This window comes from Mustelus asterias, chromosome 3 (genome assembly GCF_964213995.1).
Source record: "Mustelus asterias chromosome 3, sMusAst1.hap1.1, whole genome shotgun sequence".
NCBI lineage: Eukaryota > Metazoa > Chordata > Chondrichthyes > Carcharhiniformes > Triakidae > Mustelus > Mustelus asterias.
Window position 1 is genome coordinate 10,931,374 of NC_135803.1, and position 22,283 is coordinate 10,953,656.

General features: G+C 45.0%; 1 protein-coding gene across 1 annotated transcript in view; it reads left to right on the plus strand.

Annotated features, from left to right (window-relative positions):
* Nucleotides 1-1,739: 1,739 nt before the first annotated feature.
* Nucleotides 1,740-22,283, plus strand: part of LOC144485380 (putative G-protein coupled receptor 149) — a 41,562-nt gene continuing 21,018 nt past the window's right edge. Inside the window, exons 1-2 of the mRNA XM_078203572.1 lie at nucleotides 1,740-2,600; nucleotides 6,206-6,398. Coding sequence (XP_078059698.1) covers nucleotides 1,740-2,600; nucleotides 6,206-6,398 — 1,054 coding nt within the window. The remainder of the gene's footprint in view (nucleotides 2,601-6,205; nucleotides 6,399-22,283) is intronic.

Consider the following 22,283-nt stretch of genomic DNA (forward strand, 5'->3'; position numbering starts at 1 on the left):
CTCCTATTGATATATCCTACTGCTACAATAATCGTGAAAAGACTAGCTAGCAAAAGAAAGGGACATAAACTAACATAACCATTCAAAACCAAGAAAACCTATCGGCAATTATCTTCTCCAGAATAGATATTTCTGATATCCAAAATAAAAATGTAAACAAAAATCCCATGGCATTGCTTTGAAGAAGAGCAGGGAAGTTAGAGTCATGGAACCATAGGGTGGAATTTTCCAATCCTGCCTGCCATGGGAATCGCAGCAGATGGGACAGGGACCATGCCAAGGTCCGCTTACCTCAGACAGGATTTTCCAGCCTTGGTGTGTGTGTGGCCAGAAAATCCCACCCATAGAGTTTTACAGCATGGCAGAATGCCCTTCGGCCCATCACACTCCCTTACAGGCCTGGGAGAATATTTATTATTTAACCAACATCACAGAAACAGATTATCTGGGTATTGCAGTTTGTGGAAGCTTTCTGTGCACCATTGTGGCAGTAATTCATAGGGACATAGGAACATAAATTCAGTCCATTGTGCTTTTTCTGTCATTGTATAAGATCACATAGATCCCGTGCAGTGCAGAAAGAGGCCATTCGGCCCATTGAGTCTTCACTTCCATTATCTTGCATAGAATCCCCACAGTACAGAAGAAAGCCATTCGGCCCATCAAGTCCCCACTTCTTTTATTTTATCATAAAATCCCTACAGTACAGAAGGAGGCCATTCGGCCCATCAAATCTGCACCAAGAACAATCCCACCGAGGCCCTATCCCCTTAATCCCACATATTTACCCCGCTAATCCCTCGAACCTACACATCCTGGAACCTACACATTGGGGACTAAGAGGGTAAATACTCATGGGGTATCGGGCCTAGGTAGGAATGTGGTTTGTGCTGACTCGATGGGCCGAATGGCCTCCTTTTGCACTGTAAGAGTTCTACGGATTCTAATGGCTATGAAGGGCGTTGGAAGGTTTGGAGATGGGAAAGGTTCTATATGAATGCAAATATTTATTTCAGGAAGGATTGCGACTGCCCTGACTCTTTTTTCATTGCACTGCACTCGCCTTGAGCAAGCGACACTCTCGATGCAGTTTAAAAAGTAATGCATATTGCACATATCACACCTGTGCCCCGGTGATTCCCTTTGATCGCAAATTTGATCGGCACAGCTCTTTGAAAGCGGGTCTAATGCGCGAGTAACTATAGCAGCCTCTCCACAAAGCATTAACAAGGACATGTCAATGAGCTGCAGCCTCACACAAACACGTGCAATAGTAAGTAGCCAGGGAAGAATTCCTGGGGCTGGCATTGTATGTAGATTGGGCGCTGACGCAGCTTGGGCGTGTCGCCTCGCCGCCAGCCCCATTCTCCTCCAATGTAAATGTGGAGTTCAATGAATCCTTCCGAACTGGCCATGGACTGTATCGGGGAAAGAAAATACCAGACTGGCCGCAACTCAGCAGTGAGGAAACTGGCCAGAGAGAGTAAGGAGTAATGAATTCAAGTCAGAACTAAAGTCCAGGACAAAGCAAGTGGAGCAGCATTTCAGCACCAGCAGGCGAGGGACAGCGACCTGGCCAGGCTGGCTTTGTGTGCACACAAGTTCAGGCAAATGGGAAGTGTGGAGCTGGCTTTATTGAAGGGATAACAGACATGTCCCCTCCTGCCTGGGGGAACCATGTCTGATCATCCCCCTCCATGAACACTCTCCATTCTGCCAGTGGAGTGAGGGGTCCCACGATGGACTCTCCAGCCTCGGGGAGGTCGGTGAATGTGTTCCTCTTTTGTCTGACCCTCGCCTGCGCCCTCCTCATCTTCCTGGGAAGCCTCTACTCGCTGGGGTGTCTGCTGAGGACCAAGAGCAAGAATTTCCTGGTGCTCACCGTGGCCTCGCTCTGTGTGGATGACCTCCTGTGCGCGGTGGCTCTGTCGATGTTCATGCCCATGCAGTGGGCAAGGAGCACGGTGCCCGGCTCACTCTGCACCCTCTCCGCCGCCCTCTATCTACTCCAGGGGCTGTCCAGCTCTCTGAAGTCCTCTCTGATTGTCTCCTACAACTACTACACAAGCAGGCGAGCCAGACTCCAGCAGGGCAGCCGGCGATCTGCCTCCCTGGCTGGGCTCCTGCTCAGCCTTTGGCTCCTGGCTCTGTTGGTGAGCCTCCTCCCTGCATTCGGCTGGGGCGCTTTCATCCCAACACCTTGGGGCTGCCTCGTCGACCACAGAAGCTCGTACGTGGCGCTCCTGCTCGGTCTATACTCCCTCTGCCTGGTGGTCCTCATCACCTTCTCGGTGCCCCTCACTTACAAACTGCTCTGCTCCGCCGGGCAGCAGCTCTACCCCACTTACCAGCAAGTGACTGACGGTATCGACCCCTCCAGCAACCTCTCCGCCTCGGAGAACCCCGTGGACAGAACTTTAAGGTGTCTGCAGACCGATTTAAACTGGAGCTCGGAGGCGAGGAGTCCCTCTGATGCGATGAGTTCGCCTCAAAGTCAAAGCGACGGCTTCAAGCACAGGAACCCAACCATCGAATTCGCCCAAAAGCGCTTCTCCTTAATCTTAGCTATGACCAAGGTTGTCCTGTGGCTACCGCTGATGGTGAGTGAAAATGATCTAAATATAACCTGTTCAACCCTAAAACACAAAGGCGTCCTTTGCCTCAAACAGGTATTTCTGGAGGGGTGAACCGTTCATGGAATAGAATCCCTACAGTGCAGAAGGAGGCCATTTGGCCCATTGAGTCTGTACTGACCACAATCCCACCCAGGCCTTATCCCCCTGACTCCACTTATTTACCCTACTAAGCCCCCTGACACTAAGGAGCAACTTAGCATGGCCAATCAACCTCACCCCCACATCTTTGGAGTGTGGAAGGAAACCGGGGCATCTGGAGGAAACCATGCAGATACAGGAAAAGTGTGCAAACTCCGCACAAACAGTGACCTGAGACCGGAATTGAACCTGGGTCCCTGGTGCTGTGATGCAGCAGTGTTGACCACTGAGCTACCGTGCCGCCCTCAATCCGATCGATTTAACTCCACAATTCACAGAAACAGGATCTTTACAGTGCAGAAGGAGGCCAGTCAGCCCATGGAGTCTTCACTAACTCTCTGGTAGAGCATTCTATCTCATACCACTCCCCTGCCTTAGCTCCGTAATCTTGCACCTTGTTTCCATTTAGATAAAAATCAGATTTCCTTTCGAATATTTTGATTGAACCGGCCTCCACTGCCTCCTCAGGAAGGTCATTCCCGACTCCAACCACCCTCTGGGTGAAAAAATAAATTCATCCTATCACATTTACTTCTTTATCAATTATTTTGAATCTTTGCCTTCTCATTCTTGATGCTTTCTTGAGTGGGAACAGTTTCTCACTATTTATCCTGTAAATACTCCTAAAGATCTTGAATACCTCTGTCAGGTCTCAGCCTTTTTCTCTCCCAACCTCACCAATCTATCCTCATAGCTACAGTTCTTTACCCTTGGAATCTTTTTTGTGGATCTCCTCTGTATCTCTCCAATGCCTTCACATCATTTCTGAAGTTTGGTTCCCACTACCGGATGCAGTACAGCAGATGAGGCCTAACTGGTGCCTTGGATAAGTTCAACATGATCTCCTTACTCTTGTACTCAATGTTTAAATTTTAAGTTTATTTATTAGTGTCACAAGTAGGCTTACATTAACACTGCAATGAAATGACTGTGAAAATCCCCTAGTCACCACACTCCGGCGCCTGTTTGGGTACACTGAGGGAGAATTTAGAATTGTCAATGCGCCTAACCAGCATGTCTTGCGGACTGTGGGAGGAAGCCGGAGCACCCGGAGGAAACACACACAAACACAGGGAGAACATGCAGACTCCGCACAGACAGTGACCGAAGCCGGGAATCGAACCTGGGTCCCTGGTGCCCCTATTAATAAAGCCTGCGATACCATATGTGTCTAACTGTGCTCTCAACATGGCCTGCCACTTGGTTAACACCAGAAAGTGATTACACAACAGTCTAAGTTTGGAACTATTAATTGTGCAAGGCAATGGGACTCATTCACAACTTACCGTAAAGCCTGGTTGCTGCTGCACAAATCCACAATGCGCAAATCTAACACAAATCTAATACACCTCCCAATGGTAACCACTCTTCAGTTATTGCTCAGACTGGGCAGTGACACCAAGTTCAAACTGAAAGCTTGAAGGAATAGGAAATGTGAACTCGGATATATTGGCTACTAGGCATCGCAAGATATAGAATGTTTCTAGTTCACTGTTCAAACAAAACTTTGTTGAGTTACAATGGATACCTATTGCTTTGTTCCTGCAATGTACAGGAAAGTGACCTACATGATACTTTGAGATAAATGGACTTCTGGTTTACAAAACATTTTTGGAAAATCTGTCTGTGTGGAGTTTGCACGTTCTCCCCGTGTCTGTGTGGGTTTCCTCCGGGTGCTCCGGTCTCCCGCTGTCCGAGGGATGTGCTGGTTAGGTGCATTGGCCATGCTAGATTCTCGCTCAGTGTGCCCGAACGGGCGCCGGATTGTGGCGACTGGGGGATTTTTGCAGTGACTTCATTGCAGTGTTAAGGTAAGGCTAGTTGTGACACTAATGACTAAACTTAAACATAAATGTGAGCACATTCATAGAATGATACAGCATCGGTATCCTGTCTAAAAAAAAATTCGGGCTGTTCCCTCCTTTTGGGGAGCTGCCCCTTTTACTTTGTCCTGACTTAATCTGAGTTTGTTTATTTGGTTTGACCTAAAAAGAGGGCACAGGCTCTTTGAACTATCCAATGAGCCCCATTCCCCAACTCTTTCCTCATAGCTCTACAATCTGTTTCCTTTCAAGTATTTGCCCAATTGTCTTTTCAAAAGTTGCTATTGAACCTATTTTCATCTCCCATTCGGGCAATGCATTCTAGGTGGTAACAACTGGCTGGGGTAATAAATGTTCTAATTTCTCTTCTGGTTCTTTTGTCTATTAAATCTGTGCCATCTGTTTACTGACTGTTAATGTCCCCATCTCTATGTGTAATGGCAGGTTAATAGGGTGGTGAAAAAGGCATATGGCACACTCGCCTTTATCAATCAGGGTATAGATTACAAAACCAGAGAGATCATGATGGAGTTTTATAGAACCTTGGTGAAGCCACAGCTGGAGTACTGTGTGCAGTTCTGGTCACCACAGTATAGGAAGGACATGAACGCACTGGAGGGGGTGCAGAGGAGATTCATCAGGATGTTGCTTGGGATTGAACATTTAAGTTATAGAGAGAGGTTGGATAGGCTTGGGTTGTTTTCTCTGGAGCAGAGAAGACTGAAGAGCGATCTGATTGAAGTGTTCAAGATTATGAGGAGCATGGACAGGGTGGATAAGGAGCAGCTGTTCCCCTTTGTTGAAGGATCAGTTACGAGGGGATACAAGTTAAAAGTGAGGAGTGGGAGGTTTAGGGGGGATTTGAGGAAAAACGTTTTTACTCAGAGGGTGGTGACGGTCTGGAATTCGCTGCCTGGGAGGGTGGTGGAGGCGGGATGCCTCACATCCTTTAAAAAGTACCTGGGTGAGTACTTGGCACGCCATAACATTCAAGGCGATGGGCCAAGTGCTGGCAAGTGCTGGCAAGTGGGATTAGATGAGCAGGTCAGGGCCTTTCGTGCAGACTCGATGGGCCGAAGGGCCTCTTCTGCACTGTAGGATTCTGTGATAACATGAGTTCACCAATCCGGGTACCAAGCCAGCAAACCTCCTCTGCATCCTCTCTATGACATTGACACCCTTACTAAAGTATATTGTACCCAGTACTCTAACTGAAATCTGACTCGTCATTTATAAAAGTGCATATAACTTCTCTATTTTTTTACTCTCTGCCTCTGGTTACGAAGTCAAGGATCCCATATGTTTTCTTAATAGTCTTATCAACTTGTTCTGCCAACTTCACAGATTTGTGTACATACAGTGCTGAGTTTCTCTCTTCCGGTACCCCCATTAGTTTAATTAGTTTATATTGCATCTCATTTCTCTGCCAGCACACACAGTATTCCTGTTTCATTCTTTTGAAACACAGATTTGTCTCTATTTTACATAAACGTGAACAAAGATTCTCCCTTCCACGGTTCTGGTGTATATTTTTGTTTCAGAGATTTATGGTTTCATTGTCATGCTGTGTGGATGGATGGCCACTTGACTGTCCCCTGTGTTTCACAGATACAACTGCTCATCCATCATGTTACCAAACTTGAGAGTGTGTCCTTCGAGTCTCTGGGTTTTGTCCTGACCTTGCTGGCAGCTGCTATAACGCCAGTGTTTGTTCTGTCTGAACGATGGATTCATCTGCCATGTGGCTGCATCATCAACTGCAGGAAGAGTGTGTACACAGTCGCCTCGGAGCCAGCCAGGGGTAAGAATAGTTCTATTCCTCTGACATGCACACAAGCGCCGGGGGCATGTCTTATTAGGGATAATTAGAAAAGTGTCTATTTCCCATCTGTTATCTCTGAAATGCAAACTTCTTATTAGACTAATGCAGTTCATTGTTAGTGTTACAACATCTTTGAAACATTGACAGCTACACTCGCAACGCCCACTTACAAAGTGTTCTTAACATAGTTTTACAGAGGTGACTTGAACATCGGTATGAGTTTGGAGGGGGGTTGAAGGGCTGACCTAATGTACAGTTGAAGAAATCAGTCTTAGGACATGAATTTGATTAAACTCGTCCACTCAAGATACAGAATCAACTGATCAATTCTCCTTATTTATCATTGCAATATAAACCCAACAAATGCAGCATTTATAAGATTGCTCCCTTGACATTTAAATGTAATGAAACCATTAAGGGCTTGTGACTGAAACCCTCTGACTAATCAAATCGAGACAAATCAATCAAACAGGGAATTTAAGGAGAAATCCTTTTATCTAGAGAATGGTCAGTATGTGAACGACAGTCCCACAGCCATGGGTTTACGGGTAGGTGTCCCCATAGTATAAGGTTCAGAGTTCAAGTCCCACTGCAGAGCTTGAGTGCAAAGATTAAGGTTGATGTTCCAGTGCTATAGTGAAGGAGGTCTGCATTGTTGGCGGTGCCAACTGTCGGATGAGAAGTTAAGGAATTATCCAGAAGCTATTAATCCAGAAGCTCAGCTAATGTTCTGGGGACCCAGGTTCGAATCCCGCCAAGGCAGATGGTGGAATTTGAATTCAGTAAAAAATACCCGGAATTAGGAATCGATTGATGACCATGAAACCATTGTCGATTGTCGGAAAAACCCACCTGGTGCACTAATGTCCTTTAGGGAAGGAAATCTGCTGTCCATACCTGGTCTGGCCTACACGGCATTGTGGTTGACTCTCAACTGCCCTCCAAGGGCAACTAGGGATGGGCAATAAATGCTGGCCAGCCAGCGGCGCCCATGTTCCATGAATGAATAAAAGAAAAAAGAATGAGGCTACAGCTGCCTCTTGGGTGGATGTGTCCCTCCAATGGCACTACTTTGAAGAGGAATGGAGGAGTTAACTCTGGTATCCTACTGAATGCCTATCCCTCAGTTAAGGCCACAAGAAACAGATGATCTGGTCATTGTCACATTGCTGTTTGTGGATAATACTACGTGCGTATTAGCTGCCGTTCTTCCTGCATTAGAACTGTGAATACACTTCAAGAAGTACATTGTTGGCTTTGAAGTATCCAATGGTTTTAAAAAGTGCTGTATGCACTTTTCAAGTCTTTCTGTTTCTCACAAGCAGTAGCTGAGGTGAATAGTATCATGGCATCTAAAGGAAGTTAGCTAAGTCCACAATGGAGAAAAGAACAGAGAGACATGCTGATAGAACCATAGAAAATTACAGCTCAGAAACAGGCCTTTTGGCCCTTCTTGTCTGTGCCGAACCATTAGGGTGAGATGAAGTAGGATATGGAGTTAGCACATATGCCCAGCCATAGTGTGAAGGTTGATGTGTAAGCTCTTATCCTATGTAAGGTTTATGGGGAAACATGGCAGCATCCAGGTATATAAGCTCTTTCTTCTTGCGCTGGCTCAGCCTGTTTGTTGTTTTCCAGACACACTACGTGCTTGATCTTTCCCACTGGCTTTCTGTGAGGTGACATCAGGGCAACACTTCATTATCTCTGATGATATTTCTCACACTCAAACATTTTCTCATCCCTGTTATCACATTTTGTTCGCTTGTTGCCACCTTTCCCCTTAACTTTCCATTCCCAGCCTTTGTAATCACAGTATTTTCACACCTACGACTTCTCTGTCTGATGCCGAACTTGTGCCTGATAACCATTCCCACCTATTGATATCTCACGGAATAGTCTGTTTTTAAGGGTTTCTTCTTTCAAAGTAGGGAGAGAGATGTGATGAGATATGATACGATGTTGGGGGCGGCATGGCACAGTGGTAATGTCACTGGATTAGTCATCGAAAAGCCCAGTTTAATGCTCTGGGGACATGGGTTCAAGTCCCTCACAGCAAATTGTGAAGTTCAAAGAAAAATCCAGAACTGAAAGCTAGTCTCTGATCAGTAATAAAGACCGAAGCTATCACTGCTGGGCGGCAAGGTGGCACAGTGGTTAGCACTGCTGCATCACAGCAAGAAGTCTCACAACACCAGGTTACCAGACTTCTTATTGTGTTTACCCCAGTCCAATGCCGGCATCTCCACACCATGACTACCATCGACGCCTCACAGCTCCAGGGACTCGGGTTCGATTCCCGTTTGGGTTGCTGTCTGCGTGGAGTCTGCACATTCTCCCTGTGTCTGCGTGGGTTTCCTCTGGGTGCTTTCTTCCCACAGTCCAAAGATGTGCAGGTTAGGTGGATTGGCCATGCTAAATTGCCTCTTAGTTTCAGGGTGATTATAGCAGGATAAATACGTGGGGTTATATGGATAAGGCCTGGGTGGGATTGTTGTTGGTGCAGGCTCGATGGGCCATATAGCCACCTTCTGTGCTGTAAGGATTCTATGAATCTATGTTTGATTGTTCAAAAACCCATCTGGTCCCAGATTTCTTTAGGAAAGAAAATCTGCCATCCTTACCCGGTCTGGCCTACATGTGATCTACGGAAACTCATAGCTAATTGATTGACTCTTAACTACTTCCTGAAATGGCCAGCAAGCATTTCAATTCTATAGCAATTAGGAATCACTGTCCTTGTCAGTGGCACACATATCCGATTGAAATCATAGAAACCCTACAGTGCAGAAAGAGGCCATTCAGCCCATCGAGTCTGCACCGACCACAATCCCACCCAGGCCCTACACCCATATCCTGCTAAAATTGCCCTTAGTGTCCTGGGATGCGTAGGTTAGAGGGATTAGTGGATAAATGTGTAGGGATATGGGGATAGGGCCTGGGTGGGATTGTGGTCGGTGCAGACTCGATGGGCCGAATGGCCTCTTTCTGCACTGTAGGGTTTCTATGATTCTATGATATCCCTACATATTTACCCACTAATCCCTCTAACCTACGCATCTCAAGACACTAAGGGCAATTTTTAAGCATGGCCAATCAACCTAACCCGCACATCTTTGGACTGTGGGAGGAAACCGGAGCACCCGGAGGAAACCCACGCAGACGCGAGGAGAATGTGCAAACTCCACACAGACAGTGGCCCAAGCCGGGAATCGAACCCAGGTCCCTGGAGCTGTGAAGCAGCAGTGCTAATCACAGTGCTACCGTGCCGCCCAAGATTCTTTTAAAAGCTTGAATGGGTTAAGGAATGGAATTCCAGAGTACATTGTTGTGATCACACAAGGTCTCACCAATGGTCTATTCAAAGGATGCCCCAGTCAGAAGAGTCAAGTCTGTGGCTCAGTAGAGATGTGCGGGGGAAGTTTCTTACACAGAGGGTGACGGGGACCTGGAATGCACTTCCAAGTGAAGTGGTTGAGGCAGACACGTTAATGACATTTAAGACTTATCTGGATCGACACATGAACTGGCGGGGAGGAATACAGGGATACAGGTGGTTGGTCTAGATAGGACAACATGATTGGCGCAGGCTTGATGGGCCAAATTGCCTGTTCCTGTGCTGTACTGTTCTTTGTTCTTTGGATGTGCGATGTTAAGGAGAGGCCAGGAGGAGTGAGGGCAGGGAGGGATTTAAATGCAAGCATGAAGATAAGTGATCTAGAATCAGCTGAAGCAGGGCACCTCACAGCATGGCCAGTTAGTTCATTTTTTTCTTGCACCTTTCAGTTCAAAACAAATTTGCCCTGGAAAGTGCATTTATTTATGAGTTGATAACAGTGCAGCAAGGACAATGGGACCTCTGGGACTGAGGTGAATGATTATCTGTCTTCTTAACTAATGAGATTGCAGAATTTCAAAATAAAAAGCTCTAAGATCAAGAAGGAACTATAAATTAGAGTGAGTGATTTCACTATCAAGCAAATGCAGAAATAAGACTTGAATGAAAGACAAGACCGAGAGGGAGGGAAAGAGCGAGGGAGGGAAAGAGCGAGGGAGGGAAAGAGCGAGGGAGGGAAAGAGCAAGAGAGGGAGGGAAAGAGAGAGGGAGGGAAAGAGCGAGGGAGGGAAAGAGCGAGGGAGGGAAAGAGAGAGGGAGGGAAGGAAAGAGCGAGGGAAGGAGGGAAAGAGAGAGGGAGGGAAAGAGAGAGGGAGGGAAAGAGTGATGGAAGGAAAAGTAAACAAAACTTTCAAAAAAATAAATGTGACATTTTTAAATCTCCAGCAACAATTCACTACCTGAAGGATTGAGTCTCTACACTTTTATTGTGCACAGTGGTTAGCACTGCTGCCTCACAGCACCAGGCACCCAGGTTCGATTCCCCGCTTGGGTCATTGTCTGTGTGCAGTTTTCACATTCTCCCCGTGACTGCGTGGGTTTCCTCCGTGTGCTCCAGTTTCCTCCCACAGTCCCAATATGAGTAGGTTAGGTGGATTGGCCATGCTAAATTGCTCCTTAGTGTCCCAAAATGTTTAGGATAGGGAATTAGCAGGGTAAATGCCTGGGGCTCCAGGGATAGGACGGTGGTGAGCCTGGGGAAGGTGCCCTGTCAGAGAGTCAGTGTAGACGCAATGGGCTGAATGGACTTCTTCTGCACTGTAGGGATTTTTCCATTCAATGATTCTATAATTCTGGATAGGGATATCAACTGACTGTCATTATCAATCATAATTATTGTTAAAAGAGTGATTACAAAGTTAATAACTAAGCTTAACTTTTTGTGGTGAGATTAATTAGTGACGAGTGTGGATATCTCCATAAAACTCCCGCCAGAGCTGAGGATGGGCTGCCATTTTTGTGAGGCTAATGATGGAGTGGTACAAAACATTGCGAAAGTGGTGTGACTCACGATTCACTGCTGTCCCTTCCTTGCCCCACGTTGCTGGATGATTTGCATTGGTAACAGTGTGCATCATTTGATTTGATCTATTATTATCACATGTATTAGTATACAGTGAAAAGTATTGTTTTTTGCGCGCTATACAGACAAAACATACCGTTCATAGAGAAGGTAAGGAGAGAGTGCAGAATGTAGTGTTACAGTCATAGCTAGGGTGTAGAGAAAGATCAACTTAATGCGAGGTAGGTCCATTCAAAAGTCTGTTGGCAGCAGGGAAGAAGCTGTTCTTGAGTCGGTTGGTATGTGACCTCAGACTTTTGTATCTTTTTCCCACTGGAAAAGGTGGAAGAGAGAATGTCTGGGGTGCGTGGGGTCCTTAATTATGCTGCTGCTTTTCCGAGTTCGTTCAGGCATCATTATTTTTTCAGCAAATTCCCGCCCTTTGTTTCCTATGGCTTGTCACAGACAAGGCGAGCAACTGCATATCTCCATAACCAAATAGATCAATGGTTGTGAAACTGACAGCACAAAATCTGGGAAGGGAGTGTCAGTTAGATTGAGTGAATTCAATGGTAGCTCAGAAACTGAAAATGAACTCAGAAGAAAGCAAGAAAGATTGGATTAAGAAAGGGAAAAGAAACACACAAAGAGTTTAGAAACGATCACTTTGTTTTGAATACTTCCGACAATAATTGGAACAACAGAAAATAAGGGTTTAGAAGCAATGGGCCTGATTTTATAGCCTCGGTCGCCCGTAACATTCCGCCAGAGGTCAATGGGCCTTTCCATGGTCTGCCCCTCACCCGCTCTGATTCCGGTGGCAGGCAGAGCGGTAAAGTTCCAGCCATAGAAACCAGAAGCATGAGTAGGCCATTCGGCCCTTCAAGCCTGCTCCACCTTTCATTTTGATTATGGCTGATCATTGAATTCAATGTCCTGATCCCCCCCTTCCCCCCATATCCCTTGATAGCTTTAGTCCCAAGAGCGATATCTAATTTCTTCTTGAAATCAAACAAAGTTTTGGCCTCAACTGCATTCTGTGATAGTGAATTCCTCACATTCACCACCCTCTCGCTTTAAATGTGTATCAATTAATTTTCAGTCTCAGAGAGGTTGCCTGGCAGTAATTACCTTACCACTTTGCTCGAAAAATACCAAGAGTGGAAGGGTTAAAAATTGACTCGGCTCATGGTGGGCACAGTGATCAGAGCACAAGGTCGCCTGGTGGATTTGAGACGGACAGCATACAAACACAATGCATAGCTAGCCTTCACTTCTTAAAGGCAGTCTGCCCCTTTGGAAAAGGAGGCACACTCAGGCTGTAGCAGCTATGGAACTTCAAGCCAGACACTCGGTGGATGCAGGGAGATGAAGAGTTCCATTTTGCATGTGTTACCAAAAGTGCTGTCATGGAATTTGTTTATGGTGTCTTTTATTACAGGGTATTGGCCAAGAGGATGCTGCGATGTTATGTAGCAGAGGTATGGAAAGGTGGGAATTTGTGGAACAGTGAGGATGGATTTTAGGGGAATGGAGTTAGACAGCTCGTCTGGTGTGATAGGGTTTCGGGGTACCTCCTTCCTCCATCCTCCAACACTTCCTCATTTGTTTCCTCATCTACTTCCTCACGAGGTGATCCTGAATGCCTCATAGCAAGATCTGCACACTCATGAGAGTGAACTTGTGGAGGATGCCACAATGAACAGGAGCCTCACACAGGCCAATTCTGGAGACTTCTCCTGAACATTCCAGTTTTAATTGGAATACTGATGCGTTGCTCCAACAAACCCACACGCACACTTCTTGTCTCTGGCAAGAGACAAGGCTATGAAATTCATTGTGCTGGTAGACAGGGCCTTGGTCACTTCCTTAATGCATCAATACTTTGCAAACATTAGCAGTGTTATCTGATCCTGCTCAGTGGGATCCGTTGGTGTGGAAATTAAGAGTCACAATGATCTTCACAGTCCCTGGCAGCACTCTCCTCACCCTGCTGTGAGGCTGCAGGCCTGGTTAGTGCATGTGACACCGTCCAATAACGGAAATTCTCCCGTCTCCCCTGGTGAAATGTCACCACTGCAGACACTGCTCCTGCCTGAGGTGGAGGTAGAAGTTCAAATACTCAGTGGAGAAATGTGAAGTGATTCATTTTTGTCGGAAGAATATGGAAAGACAAAATAAAATAAAGGGTACAGGATATCTGAAGGGGGTGCTGAAGCAGAGGGAACCTGGGTGCATATGTGCATAAGTTATTGAAGTGGCAGGACAGGTTGAGAGAGTGGTTAATGAAGACTGCAGTATCCGAGGCTTTGTGATTAGGAACATAGTGTACAAGGGTAAGGAGATCATATTGACTATTATAAAATAGTCGTAGCGGGCAAGACAGAAAATTGGGTGGGACCACTCAAAGGTTTGTTGAGCTCGGATGGGAATTTCCGGACTTGGGGGTTCATGCAGCCAGGGAATTCTGTCCCATTATTTCATCCTCTGCTGCAGTATCATGTCCATTTCTGGGCATCACACTTTAAGAAAGATGGAAGCCACAATTGAGGAGAATACAGAAAAGATTCCCAAGAATGATTCCCAAGAATGAGGAACTTCAGTTATTGTTTCTAATCATTCACAGGATGTGGGCAGTCAACAGCTATTGGTCATTCCTAATTCGTTTGCGGAGTTGATGTTGTACCACCTTCTTGAACCGTTGCAGTCCATGTGGTGTACATACACCCATAGTGTCATTAAGAAGGAAACTTCAGGTTTTGACCCAACAACAGTGAAGGAGCTAAGTTAGAATGGTGTATGGCTTGAAGGAGAATTTGCAAATGCTGCCCTTATCCTTCTCGGTGGCGGCACGGTGGTTAGCACTGCCGCCTCACAGCACCGGGGACCCGGGTTCGATTCCTGGCTTGAGTCACTGTCTGTGTGGCGTCTGCACGTTCTTCCCGCGTCTGGATGGATTTCCTCCAGGTGTTCCAGTTTCCTCCCAAAGTCCAAAGATGTGCACGTTAGGTGGATTGGCCATGCTAAATTGCCCCTCAGTGTAACTGAACAGGCGCTGGCGTGTGGCAACTAGAGGATTTTCACAGTTGTCTCATTGAAGTCTTGGTGTAAGCCTACTTTTGATTAATAGATAAACTTTACTTTAAAAAGATGTGGAGATAGATTAGAGAAATTGGGACTGTTTTCCTTGGAGCAGAAAAGGGTGGGAGGAGATTTGACAGGGATGTTCCAAATCCTGAGAGATCTGGACAGAACAGAGAGAGACGCTTCTCACTCGTGAAAGGATCAAGAACGAAAGGGCACTGATTTAAAATAATTGGCAAATGAAGCAAAAGCAACATGAGAAATAACTTTTCACTCGGCAGGTTTTGAGGATCTGGAATGTGTTGCCCAAGAGTGTGGTGGAGGCAGCTTCAATCGAGGCATTGTAAAGGGAATTAGACTTATCATAAAAGGGATAATGTACAGGGTTACAGGGAGAAGACAGAGGAATCGCGTTAGGTGAATTGGTCATTCGATGAGACAGTGCAGACACGATGGGCCGAACGGCCTCCTTCTGCACCATAACAGTTCTGTGAGGTCCCCCTTGAAAATTCTCGGTGGATAAGGGTCCTCCTCTTCCCTTCTGAACACATGTTCCCCTCTCTTTGCCCATGCCCCATCTCCCTGTCATGTTGTGGTGAAGAAGAATGATATCTCCCTTTATTGAAGGCAGGTTTTTTGCTGACAGACCTTCCAAATCCTTGACAAACGCCAGCATTGACTTCCTCTGAATCCAACATATCTTCCAGATTCCTACAACAGCACTAAAAACATAACTCCCACATACTCTACAGCTGTGAAAGAAGGTCGTAAGCACTTCACCTGCAATGTGTTGATGCCATTAAATAGTGCGAGTGTGGTGGCAGAGAAGGGGGTGGCAATGTGCCTCATATCTTTAAGAGAGGATGTTAACAGGAGCAGCGAGGCTGTGAGTTGCCCCATCCGCATGTTTCTGGTACAATAGGGAGCTGCATTTTGCAGCCAAAATTACATTATCATCCATGGTGAGTTTACCTCCTATGTAATGTGCAGGTACAGGAACATCGCACTGCCCAAGGGATTTGAATGGGAAACTGAACAGTGAGATGACAGTGAGAAATGGACCGACCTCGCACTAAGTTGATCTTTCTCTACACCCTGGCTATGACTGTAACACTATATTCTGCACTCTCTCCTTTCCTTCTTTATGAACGGTATGCTTTGTCTGTATAGCGCGCAAGAAAATATACTTCTCACTGTATAATATGTGGCAATAATTAATCAAGTCAAATCAAAAATAATTTATCAAGTCAAATCAGATTCTCTTTTCGTAAAGCTAATGATGGAGCAATGCAACTCTGACAAGAATTCCTCGATTCCCCCATGCAACTAAGCAGCACTACGCAACTCTTTGCACCCATCTGAGGTCCCTACCTGCTTCAAGAAGACAACCATCATCCCAATACCAAAGAATAGCCAGGCAGCGTGCCTTAATGACTATCATCCAGTGGCTCTGAAATCCATCATTATGAAGTGCTTCGAAAGGTTAGTCATAGCACGAATCAATTCCTGCCTCCCTGACTGCCTGGATCCACTACAATTCGCCTACTGCTGCAAGAGGTCCACAGCAGAGACCCTCTTTCTGGCCCTACACTCAACCCTGGAACACCTAGACAACAAAGGCATCTACATCAGACTTCTATTCATTGACTACAGCTCAGCCTTTAATGTCATTATTCCCATGAGACTCACCTCCAAACTTCATGACCTGGGGCTCAGCTCCTCCCTCTGCAACTGGATCCCCGACTTCCTAACCCATCGACTGCAGTCAGTAATGATAGGCAACAACAACTCCTCCACGATCATCCTCAACACGGGTGCCCCACAAGGGTGCGCCCTCAGCCTTTACTATACTCCTTATACACCTCTGACTGTATGGCAAAATTCCCATCCAACTCGATTTTCAAGTTGGCTGATGACACCACCTATGTTTGCTGGATCTCAAACAATGACGAGACAGAGTACAAGAAAGAGATAGAGAATCTGGTGAACTGGTGCGATGACAATAATCTCTCCTTCAATGTCAACAAAATGAAGGAGATAGTCATCGAATTCAGGAAGCGTAGTGGTCAAGAGCTTCAAGTTTTTAGGTGTCCAGATCACCAACAACCTGTCCTGGTCCCTCTATGTGGATGCTATAGTTAAGAAAGCTTACCAATGCCTCTATTTTATCAAGAGACTAAGAAAATTTGGCACGTTCGCTACGACTCTCACCAACTTCTACAGATGCACCATAAAAAAGCATTGTTTCTGGTTGTATCACAGCTCTGTCCAAGACCACAAGAAACTACAGAGGGTCGTGAATGAAGCCCAGTCCATCACGCAAACCAGCATCCCATCCATTGACACTGTCGACACTTCCAGTTGCCTCGGAAAAGCAGCCAGCATAATTAAGGACCTCACTCACCCGAAACATACTCTCTTCCACCTTCTTCTGTCGGGAAAATGATACAAAAGTCTGAGGACACGTCCCAACCGACTCAAAAACTGTTTCTTCCCTGCTGCCATCAGACTTTTGAATGGACCTACCTTGCATTAAGTTGATCTTTCTCTACACCCTAGCTATGACTGTAACACTACATTCTGCACTCTCTTCCTTTCCTTCTCTGTGAACGGTATGCTTTCTCTGTATAGCGTGCAAGAAACAATACTGTTCACTGTATACTAATACATGTAACAAAATAAATCAAATCAAATCACTTGCCTGAATTTGCTGTGGCTTTTGCAGTTCAATAACAGTGCATGCCATTCACCTCACTGCTATTTTAGTCAATAAACTATCATTCATGCACTGAATATGGCTCTTGAAGCATATCACAGAAAAAAAATATACAGCTGAACTGACTTTACACCTCTTCCCCTGAAGTTCAAAGGTCGCCATCACTATTTAGCAGATCTTTCCTGCAGAGTGCGGCTATGAATGAAGACATCACAATTTGCCTCTAATCCCAGGCCAGATATACCACCGTGATCAAAGTTTCACGCCATTGTAAGGCCACAGTCGAAAGGAAATTGTTTCTTCTCGACTAATGGCTTTTAATCAGATTTCCAGATGAGGCCTGGAATGGAAGTGACCTGGTGGTCCATCCTATTATGTTACATTCTCAGAGGCCCACAAATAGTTTAGCCTCCGGTTAGATTATGCAGTATAATGTTGCCGCTCACTGCGTAAAAGCTATTCCCTAAAAAATGCATTTACCTAACAACTGATGCAGTTTTTTTCCAATTTGCTTTGAAGTGGCACATTTTCAAAAGAGAATCGCTTCCACAAGAGATATTTCATTTCTAGCAATTAGGGCGTCTGGACCACCAGCCATAAACATGAAAGTCAGCATCAGGGAGTAAAAGTTGCATATCATGAGGAGAATGCTTCCATCCCATTTACCACTCTTGTAAATTATTGCAAATTCAAAGTAATTAACTTCAAAGCTTTTGTTTTTGCCAACAAGGCAGAGGGGTCATCGCAAGCCATCCACTCCTGTGAGACACCTTGGGACATTTTATGCAAATTGCTATTGCACAATAGTGGAGAAACTGGTCTGGCTAATTGCTGATGGTGCGAAACCTTAGTTCCATCAGCACATATCAAACAACTGTGACCAAAGGGCAGAAAATTGAACAAATCGTATGTGGTAAGGGTTCTTGGAACCAGCCTCTACTTGGGAAATTATCCTCAAGGTATTTAAACAAACTGCAGTGATTTATAATGAGGGTTTAGTGAAAATATTTTTCTCTAACTAGACATAAAGTGCAAAATAATTCAACCGTGCATCTGCTTCCCATTACTATCTGTTACAATGCCTAACCCTCTCCTAACAAGAAACAGGAAATGTCAACATACAGCCTGGAGTACATTTCAATGCAACGATGTGTTGACAGACTAAGCTGGGCATCCATTTGGATTTTTTTTTCATATGTTCTTATCCCTGTTCCTATCCTAAAAGTGTTCTTCTAATTTCTTTACCCGGGGAGTGTTTCAAATGTGAACTTGCTACTACATGGAGTACTTCAGATGAGTTTAAGGAGAAGCTAGTTGAGGATGTGGGGGAGAAAGGAATAGAAGAATAGTTACATTGATACAACTTCAGACCAATCTGTGCCTCTGCAATGGACGAACTGAGCCTTTAGTTTCAGAGGCCAGAAAGATGGACACGGCATTTATTTGTTGAGATTCCTTGTCAAATATGAAATCTATATTCATAATATGTGAAATATGCTATACCCATATGATGTGCAATGAAGTAAAGCTTGGCATCATTAGCAGTTTACATCACATGGTACAATAACACTACATTCCAAATTATCTAATAGGGAATTTACCATCTGTCAGTGTCTTTACAACAGCTGCTGTTAGCCATTGAAAGCCTAACCAGCAATGGAAAGCCGTGAGTGTTAGAGAGACATATCATTGGCCAGGATATATTTCAGTGTTGAATGTTGAACACTCTGCAAGGACACACTGTTAAGATATGTCCATGAATAATGATCGCTTATCTGATGGAGGCATCTGGAGTCAATGGAACCGAGCAAGGAATCAATAACATTTTACTTAGTTGATTTATTTTTAACTTCACTCAGAGTATATGGGTGTCACTGGCAAGGCCATTGCTTATTACCCACCCCTATTTGTCCTTGAGAGAGAGCTGGTGAGCTGCCTTCTTGAATACAACTGAATGGCTTGTTACACCATTTCAGAGGGCAGTTAAGCGTCCTCCACATTGCTCTGGGGCTGGCGTCATAGAATAGAATCGTAGTATCCCTATAATGAAGAAGGAGGCCATTCAACCCATCGAGTCCATACCAACCCACCTAGAGAGCATCCTACCCAGGCCCACCACCTGCCCCATCCCCGTAACCCCTACCATTTACCCCGCTAATCCCCCATCTTGAGATACTAAGGGGCAATTTATAGGCCAGACCAATAAGAATGGGAGAATTCCTTCCCTAAACGATATTAGGAAATCAGGTAGGTTTGTACAACAATCCAATAGTTTCATGATCCCAGCTTTTTACTCCCAATTTATTTAATTCATTGATTTTTAACCTCCCCAGTTTCTACGGTGGGAATTATTGTCAGGTCACTGGTCCAGGCGTCTGGATTACTAGTCCAGTAACATAACCAATTTGCTACTGAACCTTCCTACAGTTCTCCAACCTTAAAACAATTTGCAACACTGTGATTATTCCTCTGTGCAACACAATCATTTCATTATCAGTTTTCAGCTACATGAATCAAAGTCATCATAAAGACATTAACTGTCATTGTGTTCTGCTGTAGAGCCATTTTAATACTGCTTAATAGCTTCAGAAATTCAAGTTCAGTGCATCATTATTCTGCTGTGCTATGCAGACTTTTTAAAACAACTTATTAGCTATATAAATTTACACCCAGTTTGTCAGCCTGTATTTTAAAAAATGGCTAAAATGCCATCCTTTAATTCCTGAATGTTCAAATCATTTAAATCTATACTTTAAATACTTCCAGATTTCACCAGGGAAAAAAATAGGAGAAATGTGGCAGCAAAGGCGGCACAGTGGCAACGTGGTTAGCACTGCTGCGTCACAACGCCAGGCATGCAGGTTCGATTCCCCGCTTGGGTGACTGTCTGCACAGAGTCTGCACATTTTCCCAGCATCTGCGTGGGTTTCCTTCAGGTGCTCTGGTTCCCTCTGACAGTCTGAAAAGCATGCTGGTTAGGTGCATTGGCCGTGCTAAAAAAAAGTTTATTTATTAGTCACAAGTTGGCTTATATTAATACTGCAATGAAGTTACAGTGAAAATCCCCTAGTCGGCACACTCCAGCGATTGTTCGGGTACACGGAGGGAGAATTTAGCATGGCCAATTCACCCAACCAGCACGGTCTTTCTCCCTCAATGTACCCGAACAGGCAGCAGAGTGTGGCGATGAGGGGATTTTCACAGTAACTTCACTGCAGTGTGACACGAATAAATAAACTTTACTTAAGATCTGACAGAAAAACTGATTCAGATGCAAAATTCATCATTTTGTCACATTGCTGCCTCAATTTTTTAACTTTCATGTGACACATTGCAACCCATGCGTTGTCCTATGCAACATATATAAATTTTGTATTATTTCCCAACAATTATCCGTTAATTCTTACTCAGTAAGCATAATTGATCTTTAATCCTTCAAAACAGTGAGGCAAGGTGGCACAGCGGTTTGCACTGCTGCCTCACAGCGCCAGAGACCCGGGCTCGATTCCTGGCTTGGGCCACTGTCTGTGTGGAGTTTGCACATTCTCCCCATCTCTGTGTGGGTTTCCTCCAGGTGCCCTGGTTTCCTCTCACAGTATTGGTTAGGTGCATTGACCATGCTAAATTCTCCCTCCGTGTACCCGAACAGACGCTGGAGTGTGGCGACTGGGGGATTTTCACAGTAACTTCATCGCAGTGTTAATGTAAACCGACTTGTGACATGAATAAATAATCTTTATTTATGATCTGAGGGAAAAACTGGTTTAGATGCAGAACTCCTGAAGTTACATTCTCATTCATCATTTTGTCACCTCAGTCCCTCAATTTTTTAACTGTCATGTAGCACACTGCAACAGGTGTGTTGTCTGAAGCAGCAGATATAGCTTTCATATTCTTTCCCAGCAATTATCTGTTAGTTCTTCCTCAATGAGCATAATTGTTCATTAATCCATCAAAACAATAGTGATTGGACTTCAAAAGTAATTCACGAGTTGTGCAGCTATTTTGGATGTCCCAAAATATGCAATCTAATTTCAAGCTTTGTCTTTATTTTCTCAGTTTAAAAACATTGTACAAAGGACAGAGAGGGTGTTGGGAATTTCCATTTAAATTACGTGAGGCATTACTCATTTTAAAATGAAGAAAGATGTGAGCATGGGAAATGTGAGCTAAAACAGAACATCGCAAGCAATACCACAACATCTGAAAGGGGAAAAACTAATATTAAGGTCAATTTTTATGAAGTGTTACACTCCAAACGTGGTTTTCATTTTATTCATTCGTGGGGCATGGGCGTCACTGGCTGGCCAGCATTTATTGCCCATCCTTAGTTGCCCTTGAGAAGGTGGTGGTGAGCTGCCATCTTGAATCGCTGCAGTTCACGTGCTGTGGGATGATCTACAATGCCGTTAGGGAGGGAATTCCAGGATCTTGACACCGCGACTGCGAAGGAACGGCGATATATTTCCAAGTCGGGATGGGGAGTGACTTAGTGGCTTGGAGGGGAACTTGCAGGTGGTGTTGTGCCCATGTATCTGTTGCCATTGTCCTTCTAGAGTAGTCATCGGTTTGAAAGATGCTCTCTAAGGATCTATGATTGTAGATAGTACACACTGCTGCTATTAAGCGTCGGTGTTGGAGGGAGTGGATGTTTGTAGATGTGGAGTCAATTAAGCAGACCACTTTGTCCTGCGTGGTGTCAAGCTTCTTGAGTCTTGTTGGAGCTGCACTCATCCTGGCAAGTGGGGAGTGTTCCATCAAACTTGTAATCTTTCTACTTCTGATTGTCCAGCTAGGCTGCTCCACCAGTTTCCATTTTATCAAAGACCAGTCAATAATAGCTTAGCAATAATCTCCTGAAAGGGCTTTCAGTTGTATCATAAACCATGAAAGTAAAGCTGAGTTTCGAATATCACCCGATCCTCCAATCCTCCAATAAGATGTTCTACAATAAGATGTTCTATAAGATGGGGCGGCACGGTAGCACAGTGGTTAGCACTGCTGCTTCGCAGCTCCAGGGACCTGGGTTCGATTCCCGGTTTGGGTCACTGTCTGTGTGGAGTTTGCATGTTCTCCTCGTGTCTGCGTGGGTTTCCTCCGGGTGCTCCGGTTTCCTCCCACAGTCCAAAGATGTGCGGGTTAGGTTGATTGGCTATGCTAAAATTG